The 25,737-nt window shown below is 44.5% G+C and overlaps 5 protein-coding genes and 2 long non-coding RNA genes across 8 annotated transcripts; 4 read left to right on the forward strand and 3 right to left on the reverse strand.

Annotated features, from left to right (window-relative positions):
* Nucleotides 1-82: 82 nt before the first annotated feature.
* Nucleotides 83-705, reverse strand: LOC125971100 (uncharacterized). Its single transcript, XR_007482349.1, has 2 exons — nt 517-705; nt 83-456 (listed from the first exon to the last, which is right to left on the reverse strand). It is a non-coding gene; the product is annotated as an uncharacterized lncRNA (long non-coding RNA).
* A 333-nt stretch (nt 706-1,038) lies between these two features.
* Nucleotides 1,039-4,374, forward strand: LOC125971094 (uncharacterized). The gene is made up of 9 exons (XM_049724041.2): nt 1,039-1,195; nt 1,682-1,802; nt 1,865-2,049; nt 2,110-2,398; nt 2,468-2,829; nt 2,914-3,075; nt 3,136-3,240; nt 3,304-3,392; nt 3,474-4,374. The coding sequence occupies exons 3-9, from the start codon at nt 1,942-1,944 to the stop codon at nt 3,565-3,567; spliced, it is 1,209 nt and encodes a 402-aa protein (XP_049579998.1). The 5' UTR covers nt 1,039-1,195; nt 1,682-1,802; nt 1,865-1,941; the 3' UTR covers nt 3,568-4,374.
* Nucleotides 3,618-7,624, reverse strand: dnaja2b (DnaJ heat shock protein family (Hsp40) member A2b). The gene is made up of 9 exons (XM_049724040.2): nt 7,320-7,624; nt 6,523-6,582; nt 6,080-6,306; nt 5,864-5,944; nt 5,662-5,795; nt 5,382-5,578; nt 5,150-5,294; nt 4,932-5,059; nt 3,618-4,868 (listed from the first exon to the last, which is right to left on the reverse strand). The coding sequence occupies exons 1-9, from the start codon at nt 7,395-7,397 to the stop codon at nt 4,677-4,679; spliced, it is 1,242 nt and encodes a 413-aa protein (XP_049579997.1). The 5' UTR covers nt 7,398-7,624; the 3' UTR covers nt 3,618-4,676.
* Nucleotides 7,625-7,960: 336 nt separating this feature from the next.
* ppp6r2b (protein phosphatase 6, regulatory subunit 2b) lies at nt 7,961-16,125 on the forward strand. Of its 2 annotated transcripts, XM_049724035.2 has the most exons (26): nt 7,961-8,424; nt 8,585-8,690; nt 8,828-8,986; nt 9,056-9,154; nt 9,276-9,462; nt 9,536-9,673; nt 9,750-9,815; nt 9,994-10,106; nt 10,176-10,289; nt 10,382-10,502; nt 10,566-10,727; nt 10,786-10,992; nt 11,058-11,122; nt 11,182-11,297; nt 11,457-11,542; nt 11,612-11,689; nt 11,768-11,865; nt 11,931-11,988; nt 12,106-12,227; nt 12,291-12,448; nt 12,532-12,682; nt 13,310-13,377; nt 13,460-13,664; nt 14,052-14,075; nt 14,690-14,803; nt 15,133-16,125. In XM_049724035.2, the coding sequence occupies exons 3-26, from the start codon at nt 8,859-8,861 to the stop codon at nt 15,164-15,166; spliced, it is 2,712 nt and encodes a 903-aa protein (XP_049579992.1). In that variant the 5' UTR covers nt 7,961-8,424; nt 8,585-8,690; nt 8,828-8,858; the 3' UTR covers nt 15,167-16,125. The 2 variants fall into 2 exon arrangements, with proteins under 2 accessions (XP_049579992.1, XP_049579993.1); XM_049724036.2 differs by lacking the exon at nt 14,052-14,075 and having other exon boundaries at nt 7,970-8,424.
* Nucleotides 9,714-21,926, reverse strand: LOC125971101 (uncharacterized). The gene is made up of 7 exons (XR_007482350.2): nt 21,876-21,926; nt 19,845-21,619; nt 18,209-18,377; nt 13,454-13,687; nt 12,095-12,176; nt 10,557-11,098; nt 9,714-10,266 (listed from the first exon to the last, which is right to left on the reverse strand). It is a non-coding gene; the product is annotated as an uncharacterized lncRNA (long non-coding RNA).
* Nucleotides 17,305-20,444, forward strand: LOC125971098 (MOB kinase activator 2). Its single transcript, XM_049724045.2, has 5 exons — nt 17,305-17,693; nt 18,942-19,081; nt 19,151-19,247; nt 19,386-19,510; nt 19,858-20,444. Exons 1-5 carry the CDS (start codon nt 17,623-17,625, stop codon nt 20,112-20,114), a joined length of 690 nt encoding a protein of 229 aa, XP_049580002.1. The 5' UTR covers nt 17,305-17,622; the 3' UTR covers nt 20,115-20,444.
* adm2b (adrenomedullin 2b) lies at nt 21,496-25,545 on the forward strand. The gene is made up of 2 exons (XM_049724046.1): nt 21,496-21,639; nt 24,230-25,545. Exons 1-2 carry the CDS (start codon nt 21,533-21,535, stop codon nt 24,576-24,578), a joined length of 456 nt encoding a protein of 151 aa, XP_049580003.1. The 5' UTR covers nt 21,496-21,532; the 3' UTR covers nt 24,579-25,545.
* Nucleotides 25,546-25,737: the final 192 nt, after the last annotated feature.

A 25,737-nucleotide genomic window follows, 5' to 3' on the forward strand; every position in this document is an offset into this window, starting at 1 on the left:
GCAGGACGTATGGACACGCTTCAAGTATGCAACAGTCCACCTGGCACTGTGCTCAAGTGTCCACACCAAACCACACAGGTACTGTAATAAAAATAATCATGTTTAATGAGCTTGACTATGTATTATGCATCATCTACATTCATGCAGAGGAAGACACATGCAGAAGAAGACATGAGAGGAGTGCGACGGCTCCAAAAGGCGGCAAGACAGAGCTGGGCCAAGTGAGAGGGTCAAAATATTAGGAAGAACTCACAGTATGGTACTTTGCAAGTGAGTGTGTGTTTGTGAGAGTTCAGATTGATGACAGAAGGTGTCCAGAGCGTTCTGGCCTGTTCCTGGCCAGTTCAAAGGTCAGCGTTGAGAGATGAAGCTTGGGCCATGGCATCCCGTTCAGACGTCCTCCTCTTGAACCAAGTCAAATACGACGCGGTGACTCGTTTGCTTTATGCTGAAATGCTGCAGAAATACCACAGTAAGGACGAGAGGTTAGACAAGCTCTTTTGGTTTTCTCCTTACCTGATTTTGTGATGTCACAGGCGTGCATGAGTGGGAAGCTCTGACACCATGGCGACGGCACCATGAAGAGATTTGGCTTGAGGAGCTAGCAGAGGAAGCTTTAGCGTGCGACGACATGATCGCTTTGGCCGAGCTGCCGGGAGCGTTCACAATATACGATAGGTGCACTCTTCACTTCCATAATTATGCAACGTTGATACTTTTCTCATTTCATCTTTAACATTACTTTTTCTCCAGTTCCAGAAAAGAATGCTTCACTGCAGTTTCTCTCTTGTATAAATTAAACACATGTCGCCGACAAGAGAAGGAAGAACTAACAGCATTAGTGGACAGGTACAAACAATTCTTCCACCATTTTGAATGATTGTCTTGAAAAAAATTTCTGTCTCTATAGGCTGGACAAGGAAAGCCTGCCATTGTTGTGTTTGTATATTCGATCAGCAACACTCAGAGCTCAAAACGAAAAAAGAGCCTACGATGCATATTTGGCTGTCGGTCAATCTTGGCACACGTGGTGAGATGATCAATTGGAATTTCAACGCTTTTGATAGTATACAAATTAATTCCGAGGCATTGCAGGCCTCGTGTTGACAGTCCACACAAAGAAGAGCAAGCTGCCACATTACTACGCGCTGATGACGACATACAACAACACAGTGATGATCAATTATCTCAACAGGTACTGCTCAATAATCCAGAATTATTTAAAAGTTTAAAAAGTTAGAAATGTGCTGTCACGGATCGGAATGGAGCAAGGCGTGGACCTAGAAGGGAAAAGGTAGTTAGAAGAGAGGATTAGAGGAACAAACGAACAGAACCGGCAAATTGACACAAGTTAACGGACCGAGCGACAGACTGGCTAACCGAAACACAACTGACAAAGACAGAAACCAAGAAACAAGAGACGTGTGACATGAACAATCCGGAAGTGTGACATGAACAATCCGGAAAGGAAGTGACACGCAGACAGGACTTAAATACGGGACAGGTAACGAGAGGTAGGTGACTGTGATTAGTACATTGATTGTGAGTAGACACAGGAAGGGAGGGGCGAGTACACAGATGTGGACAAAAACCATGACAACCTACACATGATAAAACAACCGGGGACGAGTTGTGATATGTGTGATTTTTGTTGTATCCTAAATAAAATTCTCAACCACAGTCATTACTGGAGTTATTGGTGCTGACTCAGCAGCAAGAAAGAAAGCAGCTGGTCCGTCTGTTAGAAGGAATCTCCTTGGAGGACGTACAAAGAGCAGCTCCCACAGATTCTCTGAAAACAAGTAAATCATCATCAAGTTACTTTCAACTGGATGGAAAAAATAAATATTTTCTTACCTCATAGGTTGCATAAAGAGGCTGCAGCAGATCTTCTCCAGAAGTGAGAAGCAACCCCAGTGTGACATCAGTAGAGGTCCAAAAATGTGGTCCCAGGACCTGCTAGAACGAGTCACTTTGGACCTCCTGGTTGAGCTCCTGGAGATCCAGGAGAGGCAAACATCTTCATTCCTCCTGACACTGTTGAATGAGGTAACGTGAGTGATGATGTCATCAAATGCAAAGTGATTTAATAATCTGACTTGCTTTAAGAGGGAACATCTCCAAGCGCTGAGGGAGGACTTCCAGTCCAAACTCCAAGCTCAACACCTGCACGCCAACCTGCTCCAACTTCTCAATCCAGACGCCTCTTCATGTTCTTCACACGCTAATTTAAGCAGCCAGGAGCATGTTCCGCAACAGGCCAGTTCTAGTGAATCCGCAGAGGTCCAGAACGTCACAGGTGGACCACGTGAATCTCAGACGGCAGCCGATACAATCGGCACAAAACCTGATGGAGACCAAATTGAAGATGTCGCTGATAAACAAGGAGTCTGCGCAGGTAATGCTAAAATTGATGTACCTAATCAAGTGTCCAGTAAGTACATACATGAAGATCTACTCCTTCCAGGCTGCGGCGTGACACTGGGAGGTCTGCCCTATTTGGAGGTTTTATGTGTTCCCGATTCATTGTCTAAAGTCGACGGAGAAGGTGGACGCGATGATGAAGATGTTGAAACGAAGAAGTGTGAGGAACAGGACTCTTTGATCACGCTGGCTTGGAGCACACATCTTGAAGAGCAAACAGGACTTGATGGGGAGCCCGCAAATGCTGTTGCTATGCAAACGCAGCCTTCAGCCGAAAGTCGTGAAGGAGACTTAAAGGAGGCAGGAAAAGAAAATGACCTTCACGCAAATCTACAGCAGGCCTCGTCGAGCTCAACTGACGAGGTGAAGGAACTTGGAGCTCCTGAGGTCACCGCATATGCTTCAGTATGTCTTCTAATTGAATTAAGAGCAACTTTACCTTTGGTTGATTCCATCTTCTTGACATTTCTCCCGCTTCTTCTCCTGAAGGGCCATTGTAGCACAAAGGAGAAGATGGCAGCGATGGAGGGCGTGAGACAGAGAGAACCAGTTTCTGCATTGGAGAGAGAGAAGACCATGCGGAAGCTGGTGGACGTGCACCGCCGGGTGGAGAGGAGGCAGCAGAGGGACAGAGACAGACAGCAGCTGAAGGTACCAGGAAGTGCTGAGTGGAATGATGAAGATGATGAGGAGGACCTTTCTTGCTTTCAGGTGCAGGAACGTCTGTCCATCATTCAGAGCAGGAAAGCGGATGAGGATTTATTTGGGCCTAAGCACACAGAGAGGATGAGACATCTTCGTAAAGACGTAGCGCAGGTAAAGTTGTCATTGCTGGTAGGCTACAAAAGATGGCAAATGAACATCTTGATTGTCCTTCAGGATGAGAATCAGAAGAAAATGCTGGTCAGAGAGCAACTGGAGCAGCTCAGGAGGGAACGCTCCTTTATTATGCAGTCCAGGAGAAAAAGGTACGGAACATATCGGGCTGTCTGATGACATTTCGGGATCAATATTTTGCAAGCGTCCATATTTTGAGTCTCTTTCTGAAGGAACACTACTGGTTTCAAGGAACTTCTGGCTCCAGCGCATCTCCAAAGCAGAGGAACCGAAGAGAGGTCGGACCAAGACGACGGCTTGCAATGAAAGGAGAAGGCGCCTGATTGGAAAATTAAACTCTTGCTCTGCAAACAATGTTGGACTTGCAGATTGTTTATTATACAGTTTAATTATCTGAACAAACATAAGCATTGACATTAATACCACTTAATCAAGAACAACTTCCGGTAGTCTGTGGCCAAATGTACACGCTCAAGTGCCATAAAGTCTTTTCAAAATAAAGTTGGCCGCTAAAAGATTGGAACGATAGAGGGCGCTGTTTCGTTTACGCAACAAAATGTTAATAAGCTTTGGGGGCTGAATATTGTTTTAACGCAATAATTATATGTACGCTCTTTTGCCTTTGTGAAGTGAGTTGGGAGCTGTCGAGTCGGGCGTGGGAAATTTCTTGGCAAACATTCAACAGTGACAGCGTCCGCTCACATGATACAGCATCAACAAGGCGGCGGGCGGGAAAGCCGGCACATTCCAAAGCAGCTCCGACTTGACGGGCCGCCGCGTTAACGCACACGGAGACTCCACGGATTACGTGGAGCGCTCACGAGAAAACACTTGAACATAAAACTTCAAAGTACGACAACTCAAGACTTCATTTTTTTTTTTTTAAGCGGTGACAGCACAAAGGACCATTTTGGAAAATCGTAGCTGAGGATGAGGTGGTGTGGAATCATCAGGCTTGACGTCTGTGTGATGTCACATGTGTGTGTGTGTGTGGACCCGGGTTGTATGTCATCAGCGAGTACGGTAAGCAGCATGCTTGTGTTTGTGATAGATCACACTAAACCATGTAACACTAGTTGACAATAATCGCTTTTTTTTTTTTCTTTTTTTTTCCCAGTAGACTGACTGCTGTTAGTCGGCATGAACAGCCGACACGGAAGTCTGAGTCAAGTTTTGGCCTGAGGCTTCGCTGAGCACTACTGTCCATGAAACACAAAATAATCAACTTGAACTCCAGCATCTCTTTTGGGCACCATTGAACTGAAGAGGGTGCGTGTGTATGTACGTGTGTGTGTGTGTGTGTGAGAGAGACCCCATATCAGGAGAGAAATGTGCATGTGCGTGTCAGGTCTTGAACGGCATGGTAACAGTGGAGCTGGAGGAATGACGCGTGTAAACACGCATCCGAGTCTTTTCTACTGGTGCGCGCACTGCACTCCCGGGCCGTGATGGCCGCCGGCCTCCTCGTCGGAGCTGTCGTTGTAGGCCTCCCTCCTGGCGCCGCCGCCTGAGCCTTGACTCCTGTCGAAATCCGTCAGGTCCACTTCTTCGGCGTCGGCGGAAATGAGGGGATCCTCGGCGCGGGCCGGCAGCAGGCACTCCAGCTCCTAGAAGAGGAATGATCCATCAGTGGTTGCTTTTAGGGACACGCGTGATCGACGGGACCTCACGTTTAGCTTTTCGGGGCTGATCCAGTTGTTCTGAGGGAACTGCACGTCAAACTTGATGTAGAGGTCTCCCTTCTCAAAAGGGTTTCTGTACTGTGGCATTCCTTCTCCTTTAACTACGCGAATGCAGGCTGAGACAGCGACACGGCACGATACAATAAAAATCCACAAATAGAGCCAGACCAATTTAAAAAGGCGTTTCGAGAAGTAGGCGCGTGTACCTGGTTCTATGACCTTGCCAGGCGGGTACTTGACAAGCAGCTGCCGTCCGTCCAGATGCATGAGCGTGATCTGGAAGCCGCACAGAGCCTCGACCAGGCCAATGCGCTGCACCATGTGAAGGTCATTGCCTTCCCGGCGGAATTCCTGACACGGAGAAGAAGATCAAAGAACTGAGGCTCAGATTCACTGATGACGACATCACTGTCTTTTTTTTTCTTTCTCTCTCCGTACATCGTGTTCTTTCTCCTGTAGGACCAGGACAATGTCTCCGGGTTCCACACCGGGCGCTTGGTCGGCTTCCCCGGTGAAGGTGATCTTCTGTCCATGTCTCATGCCTTTGTCCACGTGCACCTCGAGCAGCTTGGATTCCTTACTCACTTTATGACCTTCACACTTTTTACAGCGATCTTTCTCGCTAATGACCTCGCCTGCACAAACAACATATTTGAGATGATTCCTTTTTGATCCCGCAAATGAGATTTGCGTGATTTTGTTTTTCCAGTCACATTACCCTCTCCTTTGCAGTCTGTACAGACCGACTGCACCTGTTGGACCATACCAGGGGCCAGCTGTCGAATCACAACCCTCATACCCAGTCCTCTGCATGCCACACACTTTTGCACTGCGCCCGCCTTGCCCCCCTGACTGGATTGCAAATGGCAGACTGTCAGCCATCTCTTACAGTAACACGAAAAAAAAAAAAAAACACTCACCCATTGCAGGCACCACAAAGGACATTCTTGCTCAGCTGGAGTTTAGTAGTTTTACCATTGTAGAGGTCTTCAAGTGAAACTCTATGGTGGGGAGGGGGAGAAAGATTTATCAGTATACAACAACACATTCATACTTGAAATCTTGATTTCTGCATCATAGACCCAATTATGAAAAGTCAGTTTTCCAGCATGTGTCCCTGATTAAAAGTCAATTACTTGAGAGGGTGCACCATGTCTTCGCCTCGTCTCCGTCCTCCGTTGCGTCCTCTGCTCTGCCCCCCCATGAACCCAAAGAGTCCTCCACCAAATATGTGGGAGAAGATATCGTCCATGCCGGGCCCGCCACCTCCGCCCTCGCGTAGCCCCTGTTCTCCATAGCGGTCATAGAGCTCTTTCTTCTCCGGGGTGGTCAGTACTTCATATGCAAAACTGATCTCTTTAAACTGGGTGATAAAATGAAATGGATTATTAGCTGCCATGTTGAAGATTATCTTATTGTAATTATGCAACAGTGTATTTCTTTTCTCTCCACTTTTATGGCAGGTGGGGATGTTAGAATGTTACAATATTTCTTACATTTCAACGTCGACAAACTATCAAAGTGATTGGTCCCAAACCATATTTTTATTTCTAATAAACCACCACTGATCATTTCATACCTTGTCTCCAGCATCTGGGTTCTTGTCAGGATGATACTCTTTAGCCAATTTGCGGTAGGCCTGTAATAAACCAAATTGTTAATATTCTACAAGAAAGAACTAACTCGAGCGTTTATCTAAGTCAGGCTTTGTTTCTAAAAATGCATCGACTTGTGGGCCTGCTGTCAAAAACATCAGGACACCAGCAGGAGCATCGCTGCTTTTGACACCTCCAACCATCTTGAGTTTTCATCTCACGAGCTTCACTTGGAAAAATAAACCATTCTTCTGACAGTATGATATCAAGAGCATGAAATAACCACCTGTTATGAATCTGCAATGTTAGGATTAGAAGTGTAGCAGTCTTTAAGTGGCATGACCAGATTAATCGTTAAGATTTTCATTATACATTTTCATCAAAACACAGCGGATATAGAAGAATCATACACAACTGAACTCCTTCGTGTGGCATTATATAAATGTGAGAATTACTCCATGGCGACGACTATTTCCTGAAATGTATCGTCTAATATCCGGTGAGCTATGCCACTCGTGGTGTCTTTAGTTTCCGTTTAACGCTCGGCAGGGAATACCTTTTCAGGATACAAATTAAATGTGACATATTCCATAGAGAGCAAACAGAACTTTGTCCCACCGTCACGGCGAGAAACGTAGTTTGTTTCACAGTTATTTCGCTGAGTTAACAAGCTAGCTAGCGAGCTAACCAGCTAGCTCATGTTGGCTAAGCAGTTTTTAGGCCCATTTTTATAAGTGACCAGCGTCACCGCTTCACTGTTGTCCATTTACAACATCCTCACCTTTTTTAGTTCATTTTCTGAGGCCGACGGTGAGACGCCGAGGATGTCGTAGAGCTTGGTGTCCGCGACTTTCGACATGATGCTCAGGGCCGGCTACCTTCTGCGGACGTTCAGATGAGTGAGGAAGGAAACAAGCTAAGCCGGCTGGGATCGTTATGGGTTGCCAGATTCATACGAAAAGTCCCCCCTTTGACGTAGACGCCCCCAAACCAGAGCAGTCGCAGTTCCAGGGGGCGGGCAGAGGGGACGTCTAGAACTTCACGCGGGGCCATAATCGGGTTTTATTATTAGCATTGCGTACCATGACGCTCTTTGTGACGCTCTACTGCAGAGCGCAACTCTTGTTTGTATGAAGACCAAATGTACACTACGGGTGGGCAGGGCCACGTTTGATTTCTAAAACAGACGCACTGGGCTGCTCAATTGTAGAACAGGTAAAGTAAAATAAAAAATGATAAAAATATATGCAAAATGCACACCCAAACTCTCATTTACACCTACGTATTTGCAATTTTTAGAGCGAGCCCCGCATTGTTTTCCTGCACGTATCCCTAAAGTCTTCTTTTCAACATGAGAACATTGAATGACACTCCCTAAAGTCATCACCACAGTATCTATAGAAACTGAATGGAAATAAAGCATTGGAATTGTAAAATATACCGTGTCAAACCTTTCTAGAGTATTCCTTGTGTTTGTGTGAAGTGTCACGTGAATTTCTGTACTTGTGATTTAAAATCCCGTTCTCGAGATGGAACTACTGACCGCGTCCCCTCCGTCAGAAAAAAAAAAATGTCATCAGGCTGATGCTTACACGGCTTGACGGACAGCTGAACTTATGGACTACGTTTTATCTTCTCCGCCATTTTGATCGGTGACACCACCGGTCGTCGTCGCCGGCCCGTTGAAGTTGATTTGGGGCCGGTGTCAGTGCGCTCGACAGCGTCTCCAAGAGCTGCGCGCTCGCGGTGGATAGATGGTGAGATGAGGACACCGCTAGCGTGAAGCTAACATACGCCACAACTGGAGGAGAGCCCCGCTATGGGCCGCTCCGGGTGACCTGACAGCCCGAGTTTAGACGATGACCGAGGACAATGAGGCCTGAAAGGTAAGCCTCGATTGTCATCAAAAATAGATATATATTATAAAAGAATGTCAAGTGGAAAGTGATGACGCAGAGCCGAGGAGGCTGACTGAGGTCAGCTAGCTAGCTGCTGCTTAAATAGCGTTGTCGTATTAATATGTCAAATATTTATCTTTCCTTCAAGGTATGAGATGATCGCCACAGTCGCTCGTGGAAACTCACTGGGGAATGTATTCTAAATGGGAGAAAAAGACAACTAAAAACCCGCAGTGGTGTTCATTGAATGAATGGTAATTAACGCTTCATTAAGCAGGTTGCTAGGCTTTAATTTTGTTATACAGTAAATTATCTTATTTATTACTGTCTCAATAAGACGCGCAGTGTTGTTTCCTAGCACCAATCACATTGCCAAATTCTCTCCATACAGTTAAGCGCTCGAGCCGCCCCTGACGTCAGCCATGTTTTGGAAATTTGACCTACACACAGCTTCTCATCTGGAGGCTTTACTGGACAAGGAGGATGTCACGCTCACCGAGCTCATGGACGAGGATGATGTTCTGCAGGAGTGCAAGGCTCAGAACAGGAGGTCATTATTATATCTCTGCGGCTTCTGCTGTCTGGCTGACTCAACTGACTTTGACTTTCCTTTTCGTAGACTCCTTCTGTTTCTATGCCAGGACCAGTGCATGCAGGAGCTGGTCCGCAAAATTACCACCGAGCCTCCTGCTGGTATAGAGGAGACCAAGCGATTCAAGTATGTGCACTGTCATTCATTCCCATTTTATAGTCATGGTTACATATGCAAATTCTTTCCGAGCTAGTCAAATCATTTCTCGCTCTTAATGTTAACTAGCTGTTGTTGTTTTGATGTCCAGGTATTCAAATATCGCATGCGAGCTGTTGACAAGTGACGTGGGTGTGATCAACGACAAGCTGGGCAATGAGGATCCTCTCTTAGAAACCTTGTATGCTTTCCTGGAGCAACCGGCCCCTCTCAACCCCCTACTGGCGTCGTTCTTCAGCAAGACCATTGGGAACCTCATCGCGCGAAAGACTGAGCAGGTTAACATTAGGTTCAAAACTCACATTTGCAGAAGCGCAGGAGACTTCATGACGTTTTTGTTGTTGTGCTTAGGTGATTAGTTTCCTGCGGCGGAAGGAGGGATTCCTCGCTTTGGTTCTGAAGCACATCGACACGTCGGCCATGATGGATGTCCTGCTACGACTTATAAGCTGCGTGGAGCCGCCCCCTCTTCGACTGGAGACTCTGACTGTGAGAGACGAAGACACACAGACAGACAGACAGACTCCAATTTCACATTCTATTATCTTGTGTTTATTGTTCCCAGTGGCTGAATGAAGAAAAGCTGGCCCAAAGACTCATCGAAATCATTCACCCGGAGATGGATGACGAGGTTTTGTTCATTTCCGTTAACTATAAATAACCTTGACTAAAACCCCAGCTCCGGCCGCCAACACACTGAAACCAATTTATTTCATCTTTGCTTTGAATGATACTCATAAAGCACCACTATGGAGCTTCTATTTTTATGATTCTAAAAAGCCACTTGGGTGTGTCTCATTTCTATCAAGAGGCAGTCCAACGCGTCTCAGACTTTGTGCGACATCATTCGTTTAAGCAGAGACCAGGCCAATCAGCTTCAGGAGATGTCACAGCCCGACCCGTTGCTGACCGTGCTCGAGTCGTAAGTCGCGCAGACGCTTCGGATTGTTCCCTCGGATACGTAAAGAGGACACGTGTTTCTGTTTCGCAGGCAGGAGTGTGTGGAGCGGCTGCTAAGGAACATGTTCTCAGGAGACAGGACCGAGAGCTGCATCATCAACGGGATTCAGGTGCTGCTCACTCTGTTGGAAATCAGGAGGCCTGTGTGAGTGGCCAATCTTTGCTTTTATTAACCTTCACGCTAGCGGGAAAAGCTTCGTTTCAAACTCTTTTTTTTTTTTCCCTCCGTAACGGCAGCGTGGATGGCGTCATGGACACTCAAGGCTTTGAGAGAAGTTACAACATAAACAGCAGCATCCTTCTGGCCATTAAGCCACACTTGCTTCATTTCCACCAGCTACTTTTGGAGCCTCCCAAAGTACGTTAAGAAGAAGCATAAATGTATTTGGAAGGATTCCTCTCATCTCTTTACCTCATCTAGCGAAATCCGATGCTGACGACTTTGGGCGTGCTGGAGGAACCTTTGGGGAACACTCGGCTGCACGTGGCCCGACTCGTGGCCTCCCTGCTGTACACCAGCTCGGCCAGCCACGCGGTCATCGCGCAGGAACTCTGTCGGCTCAACACAATGGACCTGCTTTTGGTGAGACCAAGCCACGCCTTTTCATGGTGCACCATCATTCAAAAATGTGCACTTTCAGAACTCCTTCTTCAAGTACACATGGAACAACTTCCTGCACCTGCAAGTGGAGCTATGCGTGGCGGCCATCTTGCGGCCCTGTGCTCACGAAATGAGACTTCAACCAGGACTCCTCTCCCAAGACGTCAAGGCTCCTCAGCAGGAGCAGGCTTCGGCGGACGTCCTCGGGACCCACGACGATTCTGCACATCAATTATTGGTGACGCATGTAGGTATCTGAGGGAATCTTCATGTCGTTTTCTTGACTGATCTCCGGATTTGATCTTTCCAAAGTTGTTTCAGCATTGCCGCCTTGTTCAGAGGATTCTCCTGGCCTGGGAAGAGAACGATAAAACCCAGTAAGTGTTAATTGAGGTTACTACACCATGGGATGATCTAAGGTTGGATATTGTTGCAGGTCAGAAGGTGGAATGAGAAGAGGCTACATGGGGCATCTGACCAGGATCGCCAATACGGTTGTTCACAATCTGGAGAAAGGCCCGGTTCACACCCAGATTAGTAATCTCATCAGCGGTGCGTGATCGACGTTAATTTAAAATAGAATTGATAAACATGAATATTTTCTACATACGTCTTGGGCACAAATTAGCATTAGCATATTGCTACTATTTTGGCTCCTCCTGTCTCGGGTTCCGTCTAATTCTATTGGGTTGGTTTCTCTTTGGGCTGCAGAGCTACCTGATGACTGCAGAGGGCGCTGGGAGACTTTTGTAACGGAGACGCTTTCAGAGACCAACAAGAGAAACACCATCGATCTGGTAAACATCTCACCATCCATGCACCTAACAGAGCCTTTGAAGTCTCACGGCTACGTTTGCGCGTTTTAGGTCGGCAGCGGTAATCCGCGGCTTTCCTCGGAAGACGACATGGAAAGCCCCTTCCCAAAAGAACTGACACTCCAACAGGTTTGGACACACGTTCAAATACCGAGTGTCCTCTGGGATGCTCTGTAAACTAAATCTTTTTTTTTTTTTGCACTTCAGGCTTTCTCAGATTACCAAATTCAGCAGATGACGGCAAATTTCGTGGATCAGTTTGGTTTCAACGATGACGAGTTCACCGATCACGACGACGGCATCGGGTGAGTGTGTGTACGACAGCGTGTTTTTTGATGCTTGGCGGGACTAAGCGAATCTCTTATTGCAGGGCGACATTTAATCGAATCGCAGAGATAAATATCAACATCGACGTGGGCCAAGACAGTGTGAGTTTACAGTTGAATGTGTTTTTGTAAAATACAGTGCTTTTATTATTGTATTAGTAAATTTAGTCCTGAGCATGGTCAAGGGTTATTATTTATTTTTTCAAACCTTTTTTACAGGCCAATACGGCTTCGTTTGACGCCTGCGCCAAGGAGAGGATACAAGCCTTCGACGATGACGAAGAGGACATCTGGGAAGAAAAAGAATTCAACTATGCAACACAAACCAAGTCAAGAAACAGGTTTGGAGACACAATTGGTGTGGCGATGTATCGACGCTTATTTATTTGATCTACTCAACGAAGGTTCGGCGGGACGCAGGCAGCCCAAGGCCAAGCTCCGCCCGGCCAAGCGTGCGAGAGGTCGGCAACTTCCGACAAAGCGGCGAGCTCGGATTCTGACGAAGGAGAGGAGTTGAAAGATGACATGGACCCTTTCTCCAGTCAGACAGAGGCCACAAAGGGTGAGATAGAACGACTGTATGATCATCACGCCATCGTTTGGTTCGCTCTGAGGGACTGACGGCTTTTGACTACTCTTCCTCAGACTCGGGCTGGATTGCGGACTTTGGGGAGGTGAACTCAAAAGCTCCGGCGGCAGGCATGGGCTTTGCAGCCTGGGACAGTCCGCAGCCCGCCGCTACTAAAACAGAAGAGAAGGGCTGGGCCAAGTTTACGGATTTCCAGCCTTTCTGTTGGTGAGCCGCCCGAGCGAGGCTAGCAATACTATCTGAGCTGGAAATTGTCCAAGACTTTTGTTTCCACTCATTGACCGCACAACTTGAAGGAGAAGTAAAAACCCTGTGTCAAACTTTAGCAACGTGCAGTTAGTGGCGTTTATGAGGGGAACAACAAGGCCGCGGCCACATTCCAAAAGAGAAACCACCAAAGTGCACTCGGCCCGCTCTGTGTCTCATCCAGAACAGTCAATCCAAATGAATTAGTGGCCACCTAGGGGTGGACGTGGTAACAACGTGTTTCCCACGATATTTTAAGCAATCATTTTTACCGATTTTCCAGTATACTTAATAAAATGCCCTCGCTGCGAGCCACCAAATAATTATTCAATATAATTAACGAAATATGTATCTACCAAATGTTCACCATGTGTTTGGAACCCTGCAATAAACGGGGTTCACTGAAGGTATCGCTCGTCCAAGGTGTCAGCCGCTCAATGTTTGGACCATGTCGGGAAATTAAATTTAGAGCTGGGAATGCGAGGAATGTGACCGCCCGAGCTTTCACCCGACTTCTCAAAATGGTTGCATTGTGTCTGCGGTGCTCTCGCTCTCTCAAGTTTTTGACATGTTATTATATTTCCCTAGTTCTGAAGCTGGCCCCCAATGCAGCTCCCCCGTGGCCTCGGACCTTAGCGCCAAACCGAGCCAGAATCGTAAGATTTTTTTTCCCACAACAATATAAAAGTTAGAATGAACGGCTCTGTTGAATCAATGAGGACTTGATCTTACCTCCAGCCTGCGTGTGGAGCGTATGCGGGACGAGGAAAGCTCCCCTGGTGGCGTCGGACAGCTCCTCCTCCAGCAGCTCCGACACAGATGAAGACGAGAACAAAACGGGGTCCGCCCGCGCCGCCACCACCGAGACCCTCAACAGGGGCGACGGCAAGGAAACCATCCGGCTGACTGTGGACGCCAAGAACGAGCGTGCCGTGTTCAGCAGGTACGGGACTTGAATGCTACCAACTGCAACAGACTATTTTTTATTTTTTTTACACTTCCCACATTTGAGTCACCGACAATGTAGTGGTTCACACAGCTCACCAATCAGCCTGGCCTGGTTTTCTGGGTGGCGTAAGAATATTTGTTTATTTTATTTATTTATCACTATTGATATATTTATTTCTAGTACCTTCTTAAACTTTTCTTTCACATTCCACATGGCCTCTTCATAACCAGTGCTAGCTCTACAATCTACCATTTGTCTGCTCACTAAGAGCGTCCGTCCCTCATCTATCCCTCCGAGCTTTCCCTCTCCGTCCCTCTCTTTGTTGCTCTTCTGATATCGCCCCACCTGTCTCTTCCCACCTGTCCCCCCCCTCGCCCTCAGAGTATTCCGCCCAGCCACTCGACGGTATGTGAAGCGTGTGATGATTTCCTGAAGTTTGTATGAGAAAGCAAATAGCGTTGAGAACAAAAGACGAGAAGAGGCGTGTTCTGCTTGTTGCCTTGAACTCGGATGCGTGCGACAATCAAAACTAATTCATCCGCGTGGACTGCACTAACCTACCACAAAAGCTTAGCTCATCCCTATTCCCAATACCAGTCCGGCATTAACACATCCATAAATAGCAAAAGGCGTGTCCGTGGCCTCACATGTGTGCCGCAGATGTTTGCAATAATGACATATCCAGTGCATCATTTCCTATTAAACAGCTCGTGTCTTCCCTGTGCAGCAAGCGAGTGAGTAAAGAAGCCCCCCCCCCTCCCCCCACCCCGTTTTACCACAAGGCATGCTCTGAAGAAAAAACTTTCTTCTATCCAAGTCAATGCATTAGCATTAGCACGCCATTTACTAACATTGTCCCTATTCAAGCATGGACAATTTGGGGTGGGGGGGCGGGGCTTAACACCATCAACAGCAGGTAACGGAGGTGAGCTTTTAACCAGGATGTACAAGCGCTGTTTATTTTCCTTCTACCGAGAGCGCATTCTCATTCTCTTTTTTTTGGGGGGGTTGTTTTGAAGTCACGCAGACAAGACAGCAGAAGACAAAGGGAAAGGAAATGAGGTGGTTGCGGAATCTGGAAGGAAAAACGGAGACTGCCCAAGTCCTAGCCAGCAGCCGGCTGCTGTCACACAGTGAGTAGTGTCTATTTACTTGGCACACAGTAGTGGAGCTACTTCCTCGAATGACCTCGAGGGGGCCTTTGTTTACTTAACTACCGAGAGAACCAGGCATGAGGTGTTCAGCACCGCATTTTCTCATAACGGCGGTATTTTGTATTAGCTGTTTCCTCATCAAATAGCTCGGTGGCATTTGAGCATCCGCAACGTGTAGATTCTACAGATTTAATGAAGGCGTGGTCACTCTATGCGGAAATGTCACGCATGCATATAATGTTTATTTTTATGGGAGAGAAACATGAAGCTATTTGCAAATCTGTCCTTTTTCTTTGTTGGTTGAACAGAGAGAAGCAGAACTCCGCCAACGGACCGGCCTAACCGGCATCATCGCCAATATGGATGGCGGGCCCTTCAACGCGCAACCTCGCTGTTTGTTCTATGATTTCTCTTAGCGGCCATGTTTGTCAGTCCGGCGGCTCGTCCAACAGCCAAATGAGGTTACACATTAATGATCGGCCCGAGACTAAAAAAAAAAAACAAGTCGGTGGGCTTATCTTGCGCATGAATCAGAGCCTGGTCTGAGTTTCGCAACATTTGACTTGTTGGAAAAAGAAAAGTACAAAAACACCACAAATCTATTTTTTTTTCATTTCAGAATTTCAACTAAACTATCTGCATTTAATCCATATCCTGTGCATGGACTTTAAAGTACATATCAAGGATATGGTGACCCGCAAATATTTATTTATATTATGAAATAGCGCATCATGAGCTCTGCTTTAAAACGTGCGTGTGAGAGTGAGCTCTGTCCCAGGTGCAGAGGTGACTCTCAGGTCCGAGGAGATACAAAAAGAAAGCACACCTGAACACACACTGTATTATAAATAAAGTAAATAAACATCCTCCAAAAAGACATGCGTAAGTGCATGCCGCCATTCATACCCACCCGTCCTCCTTCTCGGAACCTGTCAGTGTACTTATTGTGATATTTGCTCCTGTATTAGATTGTGGCTACTCTTGGTAATATAAACGTAATATAAATGTATAATATACACATATAATCATATCTATTTTTGAAACAAAAGATGGAAAAATGTAATGTGTGTAAACGTGCGTTTGTGTGTTGTTGAAATGAGGCAATAATGATTTTTTTTTTGGTATTCCAGCATCAATTCCAGAGGAGTGTGTGCTTGTGTAGTCTTCCATAATATTGCGCTAACAACTTTGTAGCGCGTTAGCTAATCAGCTGAGATTTTTTTTTTTTTTTTTTTGCATAGCCATTATCTTGTTGGTACTTATATGATGTCAATGACAAAATAAAAACAGCTAGTACCCAGCGTATTGTTTGTTTACTCCAATGTGGAGTTTATTTAGCGGTCTTTCTTTTCCCGCACTTTAAAAACACGTACGTTGGGTTCATTGACGACTAAATTAATTATCCATAATATCAGCGGCTCACCCACGACCCAAATAAGGACTGGCATTATGGAAAATAGATGAATAGAATGATTTGGGTAGATTTGAATCTAATTCACAAGCACTTTTTTTTTTTTTTTTTTTTTGCAAAGGCTCTATTAGAATGTGAAGTGGCGCTTAAATTATGTACTGTACACACGTTAAAATGACGTTTTGCTTTCTGCCAAAGCCCTTGAGTAGTTCCAGCCTCTATTTTTTGGCAGCCATTAAAATCCAAACAGTGGTGTTTCCACACAATTCAATAATTTAAAAAAAAGATTTGAACAAGCGTAAGGAGACACTGTGCACCTTTTTTTTTTAAAAAAACAAAACAATCTAAAGTAGTTTCCAGGTGTCACACTTGACATACTTTTTCTGCCCTTGCTAAAATTAGCGGGTGGACCACTGACCCCCCCCCCCCGTCTACCGCTGGGCTACTGCCAAGTCTACTGGATTCGCTTGAATTGTCTCATGTTGCACTGTGTCATGGTTGTTTTCATGTGGTCATAGCTGTATAGATTATTTATGTGCTCTATGTCGAACCCCTTGAAAATGAGATGACTGTTCTGTTCAAGGGGCTATCCATCAATTTGAAATGGAAAATTAGGTCACGCTCAGTCGGGAATGGCCGAGTCGTTACATTATTGGCCATGCTGAAGTCAGGCTGTTTCGAGGGGGCGGTGCTGTCTCATGCAAATGAGCCGCCGCTTTTCAGTTTCCCACATTTTTGCATTTATTTTTATTTGAAATGTTTTGTCAACTTCTTGCATTTCTACTGCAGCACTGTGAGGACGACCTGCATAACCACTAGTCCACCGCGCTGCCATCATCGGATGAAGTTTTACACAAACAACACTTTGTGGCTTTGGGCGGTTTGTCCCTCATCTCTTTTCCAGTGGCCTTTTACTTTGTCATGAGCATCTGCTCCTCACACACACACACACACACACACACACACACACACACACACACACACACACACACACACACACACTACGGAAAGGGGAAGGGGTGGAGTTGCGCTGACTATTTCAACTAGTGTTGGAGAAACCTGCCTGTCCGCTCAGAGCTGAGGAGGCGGCGCTTGCGAGGCGTGGGACTCTAGACAAAGAAGACACACTCACTCACACACACACAACGCTCACACAAGACACGACCGGAGTTGGACAGCTGGAATCGATCTTCAACTCCTGGGACTATTTTTTCTTCCCCCCCCCCCGCTTGGCGAACAAAGTTGTCAAAAAAAAAACGAGGAGCTGCATGTTTTCCAGCTGTGCCGATCCATAAGTTGTGCTACCATATGTTGTGCGTAAATGTGCGCACGGATAGGCGTGCTCGGGATGGAAAATAGGGGCCGGCTCTACTCTTAGCTGTCCGCCATGGGGGGTTGCCATAGTTACCCCACCACCACCAAAGCGGACGGCAAAGCTCCTCCTGACGTCTGCAAAGTGTAAGTTTTCTTTTGACATTTTTTTCTTCAATTGTTTGAGAGACAAAAAAACAACAACAAAGCAGGAATGTCGTCCAGATAAGCGCGTTACATATTTGCGCGATGGCATCAGTGAATTCCTTCGGCAGACGAGTAGCGCGGGGCAAAAGCAGGGTGCCCGAGTTACTCGGCAAATGTTTGCTGTTGATTCCAGCCTGGTTAAGGTAAACAGTGCGCACGTCACCGCCACTTGCGCCGTGTTTACGCATAAGCGCGCTAAGATGTGGGTCCATTGTGCGTTTTGTGTGTGGACCACAACTCCAGGCCTTAAAGGCAGGACAGGATGTTCTCTCCGTTTCCTTCTAGCGTGCTTTCTTTTGGGGAATTTCCACTAAGGGGTACCGAAATAGGCCCGCTGGACTAATGGTTTGCACATCTGCCTCACAGTCAGACATCCCACATTTGTCCTGCTTTGTGCCAAGTTTTGTTTTTGCATCAAATATCAAGTGGGCATGCAAAGAAGAGGGACGGCCTACCTGAAGCATCCAGCCGCTGTTGAACTTAAGCGTGGTTAGCATATCCGCCTCGCAATCCTGAGATTCTGGGTTTGATTCCCATCGTCTGTGGAGCTTTCATGGTTTCTCCTCCTTATGCTGGTTTTCTTTTTCCCCACAACTCAAAAAAGATTCCAGCTCACCAGCAACTCTAAAAAAAGTGGTATTAAAAAATGGATAGATATTAAAATATGCAGTTTTGTTCAGGATTTGCTCTATGTCAAATCAAAACATATAATAATATATTGCTAGCTATGGATTATTATTAATTTATTTTTAGTAAAGAGAAAAATAAATCCAGAAGAATAAGTCCGATTCAAATATTTCGACAATTTCTTTTCTGAGGTCAATTGAAGATAATATTCAACAAATTGACCAGTAAAATGTTTTAAATCATGTAAAGTATGTACAAAAAAAACTCAAGCGTGTGACATAGCTAAGGGGAAGAATCCCAGCAATTCCGTCAACCGACATTGTGACATCTGCTAGACAGCAATCAAACAGCACTTTGTCTTCTTGTCACTCACGATGTTCTCCTTCACAGACGCTTTTGTATTTCTTCATCAGATAATAAAACTGTTCGTTTCCAGTATGTCTGGCAAATATATATATTTTTTTACATGGAGCTTAAAACAATTAGACAGTGCATGTGTAGTTCTCCACCGAGTGTGAAATGTCTCATCTACTGATGTCACTTCTCCATTGTCCTTCAAAGGGGGCTCAACAACAACATCTTGGAGACGCGTCCGTACCTCCAGCAGGAGTACGCATGCCAGCACATCAACCTCACGGACATGTGCGCGCTCACGTTGCTACCGCCCGGCATGGACAAAGCCGAGTGGTTGGCCAGCAACAGTCAGTAACTCTTCCGCTTTTTCGGCGGTTAAAAACGACGCGTCGTTTCATTCGCTCCTCTCTTTGCAGCCGTGTCGTTTTTCAAGCACATAAACCTGTTCTCCAGCGCGCTGTCCGAGTTCTGCACCCCCACCACCTGCCCGACCGCCTGTGGACCGGGCGACACGTGAGTTAATGGTGCACGACGCCGTGAAATGGAGCCGTCGGATAATATTGTTATTTATGCCGTCGTTATGAACCTTAGAGATTTTTTTTTTTGGGAAACATAGACACTTCCATGCATACTTTCTATCCTTGTTTTTAGAGTTTATGTTTGGACTGATGATCATGGCAGGAAGCTGAAATGCTCTGCTCCTCTCTACTTTGACTACGCCATGTCCTACATTCAGGACCTTCTCACAGATGAAGAGGTGTTCCCCACAAAAGCAGGTAAAAATCCTTAAGATAGTTTTTTCAAATTTTTTTTCTATCTGGTCCAGTCATGCTTGGAATTGAACAGAAGCTCACTTATTTTTGCTTTGAAAGCAGAATTTTGGGTGAATTCCAAGTTCTTAATGAACTCCCATTATGAGTCCCAATAAGAACCAAATATCAAAGACAGATCACAAACAAAACTTTTTTTGTTGACGTCATGTGAGCTAAGCAGGCGGGGAGAGATTATAATTGCTAAACAACCCCAGATTCCAGAGTAATTTGTTTAGTGTGTAAAGTGAGCCAATTTCGTCATTATGACACTATTTATATTTATATATAAATCCCTCACCTTTGAATTTCAGGCTCAGTTTTCCCCACCGGCTTCATCTTCCTGGTGCAGAAGGTGTTTTTGTTGCTGTTCAGGACTCTGGCCCACATCTACTGGTCTCACTTCCGACAGACGCACGCGCTGGGCCTGCACGCTCATCTCAACACGCTCTTTGCGCACCTCACGCTCTTCTGCCGGCAGCACGCCTTGCTGGACGCCGAGGACACTGAACCGTTGCAGGACCTTATCTCGGCTCTGGGATTGCAGGGAGGAACACAGGACAAGAAATAATGACTTGGAAAATTTGACTCGACAATATCGGGCTCTCGTTGTGTATAGTTAAAGTTGTGATTGAAATCTTGTTAAAAAAGCCAAGACATTATTTAATTGAAAGAAAAATCACAGACTCACTTTAAGTGACAACCCAATTCAATTGTGTTAAACATGCACACCCGCCATGAAGTATGTTATGATGTTGTCAAGACTGCATGATAAACACACACACACACACACACACACACACACACTATATCCTCCACTGAATGACGTATGGAACGACGTAACTTGTATGTATTCTTGTGCCAGAAACACTTGTCTGAAAAATAAATATGATATGATGTATTTTGGGGTCACCAGCCAATCACAGGCAGCACAAACAAGACCGAAGAGAACCAAGCGTGCATGTTTTTGGAATGTGGTAGGAAACTGGCTCATTTTTGTACAAACAGCGACGCCTGCTGGTAAAAACCTGAATAGCTGTCAACAGATGAGACAAGTGCACAAAGTGATGCTATGCTACAGCCATTTTCTTTTGGCTTAATTGTCCCCATTATAATTACAAATAACTGAAGCTCCAAAACCGAGGAGGGTCGTTTCGAAATACGATTAATCGGAAGAGGACCAACACCGCTCGGATATTTTTGCTTGATGGGTTTTGGGGCACATGTTCAGCCTCCGTTGAGGCTCACGACATTGGAAAGTGAGCTTAAGAGTGTAATACTGTAAAGTGCTGAGTCACGGACAGCCAGCAATTCAGCTGTTTAATTAAGAGCTGAAAGAACCGAGTACAGGACGTCCTCGTAAATCTGCTTCAGTCTCAGCTTGTCACCCCCGTCGTCCTTTCACTATTAAAACGTTAAATAGGAAACTACTTTTTTGTCACTCTCATAAATAAATAAGAGTCGATTCTCCAATTTTGCTATTTTATGGGTCAGGCCTTTTTATGAGGAGTTTATGGAGTCATTTTCACTTTCGATGAACGTTTGGATTGGTGGCAGCGCTGGTGAGGCAATTCTCGGCTGGCCTCACCTGTAACCAAAATTTGAATGTTTGTTTCTTTAAACTGTCTATATTTTCATTTTGTAGCGGTTTTTCAATGCACAGTTATGACGCTGGTGTTGTGGTAATCTTGTATTGGTGTTATCTAAAGGATTTTTGTAGGACACAGTGAGCCTTTCCTCCTCCTCCTCCTCATCATCCTCTTGGTTCCCTCCTCAATCTGACTTTCCAAGCAAGAAATCCAAATGCTCCCCCCTCAAAAGAGCACTTGTCATCTACTGAGAAGACGACACAGGTTTAAATTCAAGACATTCCTCAAAGTATAACTCACTCAGGGGATCGTTTCTGCTATTTTTCCTGCGCAATCTGAGGCTTTAAACAAACCTTGCTCCTGCGCGATAAAGCGGCTCTTGTGACTCCGTTGCACCGTCATGTGCGCGCTGCTGCCGGCGTGGACGTGCCTTGTTTTCGGTCTACTGCCACTGGAAATCCAGACTCGAGCGCTGTTCAACCAGAACCTCCAGAGTGCCAGACACAGGTAGGACGGGTCATTGCTTGTAATTGGCCATAAAAGTGCTTGAGAGGTAGCAATGATGCCGATAAGACGCCATTTGTTTTGGTCAATTAAATGCGCACCTAGCTGCGACGTGAAAACGAAATTAATTCGGAACTAATATGAGATTGTTTTGTTTTAATAGCTTTTCTCAGTTAACGTGTTTTTAAATATTAAATCTAGTTTCTTTGATTAGAGTTTGAGTAAAGTTTTTTTTTTACCTGCGCAGTAATCGTCTACCAGGGTTGTGAGTGAGGACCCCAAACATTGTTCCTCTAATTGTGCCTCATTTATATTTGTGGCGAAACAAAACAAATCTTTTAACATAATTATTTTCTGGATGATTTTAATTATCTCTTGTAGTTTCATGTATGAACTAAAAAGAGCTGTATAACAAAAATTAAATGAGTAAAATAGTATAGCACAGTAGTAGTATAATATATATTATAAGCATTTATAATCAGGCAATTTAAAGACGAACTTGCCATTTTATGACGGTCCTTTTTTAAAAAAATATGTATTTTCAAAGTTTTTATAAATGTGACTTGTTTTTTTATCTGGATGAACTTTGAATCAATGTTTTATGTATTAATTAATTAAATGAATAGAGAAATAAATAAAATTTTGCTTCGAGTACTGCATGACCTAGTGACACGGGAAGTTGGCCTCGAGTTGGAAGATCTGCAAGTGAGTGTCTGGGTGTGAATTGTGGTCTACAGCTGCTTCTTACGACTTTTTGTCCTCTTCAATTTAAAGTGGATCATGACAATGGTTGCTCACATCCGAGGGTATTTACAGTACTTGTCTTATAACGTAAACAAAGATGGGGTATAATCAACAGATTGTAAAAAAATAATAATAGTTTCTCAGGGAATGCAATGGAGCATGAGGAATGAGGTCATTACTTTCACCAGAGGTGAGACGGAGGTGAGGGAGATTTAACGGGATTTAGGACAAGGACACATGTGCTTTGTGAGGGGCCGTCTTGTTTTTAAAAAAAAAAAAAAAAAGCCCCCTGGTGAGCTGAGGTAGACGCCAACTTACTTTTTGTCATCGATGAGTAATAATTATTGAAAAGGAGCATATTTGCATCTTTAAAAAAATCAGTTCCTACTTTATTTTTGAATGTTGCAAGGTGAGACCTCATTCTCAAACTATTACGTAAGGGAGGGGGGAAAAAATGAGTTTCATAAAGGTTTGCGCAGCAGGGGGTCCACTAAAGAACAGCGGCTGGTGGGAAAGTGGAGGATTGAAGTGAGCGTGACGGATTTTACACAATACCGTCACTGGCAACAAGTAGAGTTGAAGGTAAAAAAAAGTCAAACATGGATGTATCTTCTCGTAATTAAGGATCGTGACAGAGGATGGAGTGTTACCAGAAAAATGAGGAACCTTTGGGGGTTATTTAGTTTAAATATGCAATGTTTCTTTTTTTTTTTTTTTACGAGAGTTTTACATTTACCAAACAGCCTGAAGAAAACACCGTTTGTTTCTTACTTAGAGCACTATTTGCAAAAGAAGACCAAACATTTATTTGGGATTTATTGGTATCATTAAAGTGAGTTAATAGTGAGTTTCTTTTTTTTCATGATGGGAAAAATGCACTTGAATTTTGTTTGTGGTTGTGTTTTGGTGGTGAGTACCAAAGTTTGCAGCCAGAAAAGAAAGATCAGAATACCAGTCAGGATTTCTTAGAGGATAAAGCTTTCAGACAAGTTGGCGCTATTTTCACACTAAAACAAAAAATTCAAATTTGACTGTAAATTAGAATCTGTGCTGTAATTAAAGAAGACACGATACCATGTTGACAAATATTTTCTCAACCAATCGAGCATTTTTGCATGTAATGCTAAGCTAATACGTATCCAACAACACTGCAGCTCTGCTTCGATTTTTCATTCCATTTCCCCTTTAAGCAATTCGGAAATATACTCAACTCCTCAAACTGTACTGAAACAGATTGTTTGAAAGCGTCACCATTTTTTTTTAGCCTCACAAACGAGTTCTTCTTATTCACCTCTGTGAAATCCAAAAATTCAAAGAAAAAAGGTTCAGGCTATTGTGATGATCTCAGCTAGGCGAGACAACAATGAGGTGAGAAGAAAAGCACTTTCAATTCCCTCTTAAGAGGGAAGTGGTGCTTTTTTTTTTTGTCCCTTCTTGCGCAACAATTGAATTCCTTCGCCGATTAACTGGCAAGATTGATTCTCGGCTATAGCAGCATAGTTTTGATTTGAGGGTTGTAATTAACCTTTGATGAAACGATCACAGGCCTCGTGACGATGGTTAAGGCGAGGAAAACGTCATCGTGGTCGCTTACAGTGAAACCCCGCCCATTCTGTTATTACCTAAAGACTTATTTTTGTGCTCATTCTGTAACTTCCTAAATAGGAAAGTAGTAATTGGTGTCAAAGAAGTATCGTTAAAATGATACATCTTGATTGTAAGTGAAACTGGTGCAACTGATGATGTTGAATTTAACATTTTCCACATGACACTTACGAGTGACATTTTGCGTTTGTGTGGTCGCCCTCCGGCACCGTGAAAAATAATAAAAAACTTTTTTTTTTTGCAGCGCCTCCAAACACATGACGCCTTCTTACAAGATACCGCCTACGCCTGATTATGCCCCGGCCCTCGACGACGCCATCGCTCTGGCAGAGAGCCGTTTTGTCTGGCCGGTCTTTATAACAAAGAAGCCGCCATCTAAGTGGTTTGAAGTGTGGCCGGGCGCACCGGGACGGTCCCGAGGGCGTCGCCACACCTACGCCCGAAGAACCCGCGGGCAGCTGATGAGGGCGGGCTGCGTCCTGGGCACCTGTCAGGTGCAGAACCTCAGCCATCGCCTCTACCAGCTGATTGGACGCAGCGGCAGGGAAGACTCCTCCCCCATCAATCCTCGGAGTCCTCACAGCTACGGCTGACATTTATGCTTTTCGATACATTAAGCATTAGTATTGTTAAACAATTTTACACGCAGTACATTTAACCCTTTTTAGTAAATGCTATTTAAGTTATTTATGAAAACATGAGCATAACTCTTATATTTTGTTAATTAATTGTAAATAATAAAACCACTTTAGGATATTGAGTTTTAACCCCATTTACAAACAAACTTGTTTATTTTGAAATATCAAACAAGGCCCTTGAGCACAAACGTTTTTAAAAATAACAACAGGTGGTGCTGTTCTTCTTCACACCTGTTGGTGGCAGCAATGTTCACTTTACTATCCATTTTCACACATTGCGGAAAAATGTACTATTTTTTGTGTTAATGTACAATACAGTACTTTCTGTAAAATTATAACTGTAGGAAGAACTTTGGTTTCTTTTAAAGAACTTGAACTATAACTAACCATGACAAGTGCCACATGGCAAGCTTTTTCCAGCGTCCCCATTTGAACCCAACAGAAGGGCTGCATCATAATTCTTTCTTGCCCTACGTGACAACAACTAAATAACAAAGATCAAAATGATTTTTATGCTTGGAGGAGGTAATGCTTACTTTTGAAATTATCCTTCAACCCTACTGTCAATAAATAAGTGCCTCAAGAGGAGACCAAAGGACAGCCCGACCACAAAAAAAAAGCCCACAGCCAAAAGAACAACTCGTGCACTTCCAACTAATCGAAAGAGGGTCGGCATTTTAAACGGAAAATTAATTTATCCATGCAATCCACATTCTTCACAGCTAGTGTAAGGAAGCCTGAACTGACTGATTTTCTTGGCCTTAACATTCTATGCCTTTGATCTGTTTTTTTTAATTTTATTTTACAATGTAGCCTGCACAAGTTACGAGAGATGTTTACCTGAAGTGAACTGTGTTGAGGGGAGAAAAAAAAAAAAAAAAAAACACAGCTGTCATTGTGCAATAAAACACAAGTAAACATGTGTGTGTGTGTGTGTGTTTATAGATTCTACATCATGTTTGAAGTGCAATGTTATTGTTTTTAAGAGCGATAATAGCAACATTTATAATCAGGAACACACATGGGGAAAATTACTCTTGTTTAACGACACATAACCAAACACACAAGAGGAAAGTCCGAAGCATCAAATTTGTCAAATGCTAGATTGCCTCTT

The sequence above is a fragment of the Syngnathus scovelli genome, chromosome 6 (assembly GCF_024217435.2).
Source record: "Syngnathus scovelli strain Florida chromosome 6, RoL_Ssco_1.2, whole genome shotgun sequence".
NCBI lineage: Eukaryota > Metazoa > Chordata > Actinopteri > Syngnathiformes > Syngnathidae > Syngnathus > Syngnathus scovelli.

What these genes read in the sequence shown, in the direction of transcription:
- LOC125971094 (XM_049724041.2), top strand. Translation starts at nt 1,942, where the DNA reads ATGTGGTCCCAGGACCTGCTAGAACGAGTCACTTTGGACCTCCTGGTT. An exon ending in GAGACAGACAGCAGCTGAAG is followed by an intron (nt 3,076 to 3,135) that starts GTACCAGGAAGT and finishes TCTTGCTTTCAG; the next exon opens with GTGCAGGAACGTCTGTCCAT. An exon ending in ATGCAGTCCAGGAGAAAAAG is followed by an intron (nt 3,393 to 3,473) that starts GTACGGAACATA and finishes CTCTTTCTGAAG; the next exon opens with GAACACTACTGGTTTCAAGG.
- adm2b (XM_049724046.1), top strand. Translation starts at nt 21,533, where the DNA reads ATGTGCGCGCTGCTGCCGGCGTGGACGTGCCTTGTTTTCGGTCTACTG. An exon ending in CTCCAGAGTGCCAGACACAG is followed by an intron (nt 21,640 to 24,229) that starts GTAGGACGGGTC and finishes TTTTTTTTGCAG; the next exon opens with CGCCTCCAAACACATGACGC.
- LOC125971098 (XM_049724045.2), top strand. Translation starts at nt 17,623, where the DNA reads ATGGGGGGTTGCCATAGTTACCCCACCACCACCAAAGCGGACGGCAAA. An exon ending in GCCTGTGGACCGGGCGACAC is followed by an intron (nt 19,248 to 19,385) that starts GTGAGTTAATGG and finishes CCTTGTTTTTAG; the next exon opens with AGTTTATGTTTGGACTGATG. An exon ending in GGTGTTCCCCACAAAAGCAG is followed by an intron (nt 19,511 to 19,857) that starts GTAAAAATCCTT and finishes TTTGAATTTCAG; the next exon opens with GCTCAGTTTTCCCCACCGGC.
- ppp6r2b (XM_049724035.2), top strand. Translation starts at nt 8,859, where the DNA reads ATGTTTTGGAAATTTGACCTACACACAGCTTCTCATCTGGAGGCTTTA. An exon ending in TGCAAGGCTCAGAACAGGAG is followed by an intron (nt 8,987 to 9,055) that starts GTCATTATTATA and finishes TCCTTTTCGTAG; the next exon opens with ACTCCTTCTGTTTCTATGCC. An exon ending in TCGCGCGAAAGACTGAGCAG is followed by an intron (nt 9,463 to 9,535) that starts GTTAACATTAGG and finishes TGTTGTGCTTAG; the next exon opens with GTGATTAGTTTCCTGCGGCG.
- dnaja2b (XM_049724040.2), bottom strand. Translation starts at nt 7,397, where the DNA reads ATGTCGAAAGTCGCGGACACCAAGCTCTACGACATCCTCGGCGTCTCA. An exon ending in CTTTGTGGTGCCTGCAATGG is followed by an intron (nt 5,796 to 5,863) that starts GTGAGTGTTTTT and finishes TTTGCAATCCAG; the next exon opens with TCAGGGGGGCAAGGCGGGCG. An exon ending in TACAGGAGAAAGAACACGAT is followed by an intron (nt 5,295 to 5,381) that starts GTACGGAGAGAG and finishes TCTCCGTGTCAG; the next exon opens with GAATTCCGCCGGGAAGGCAA.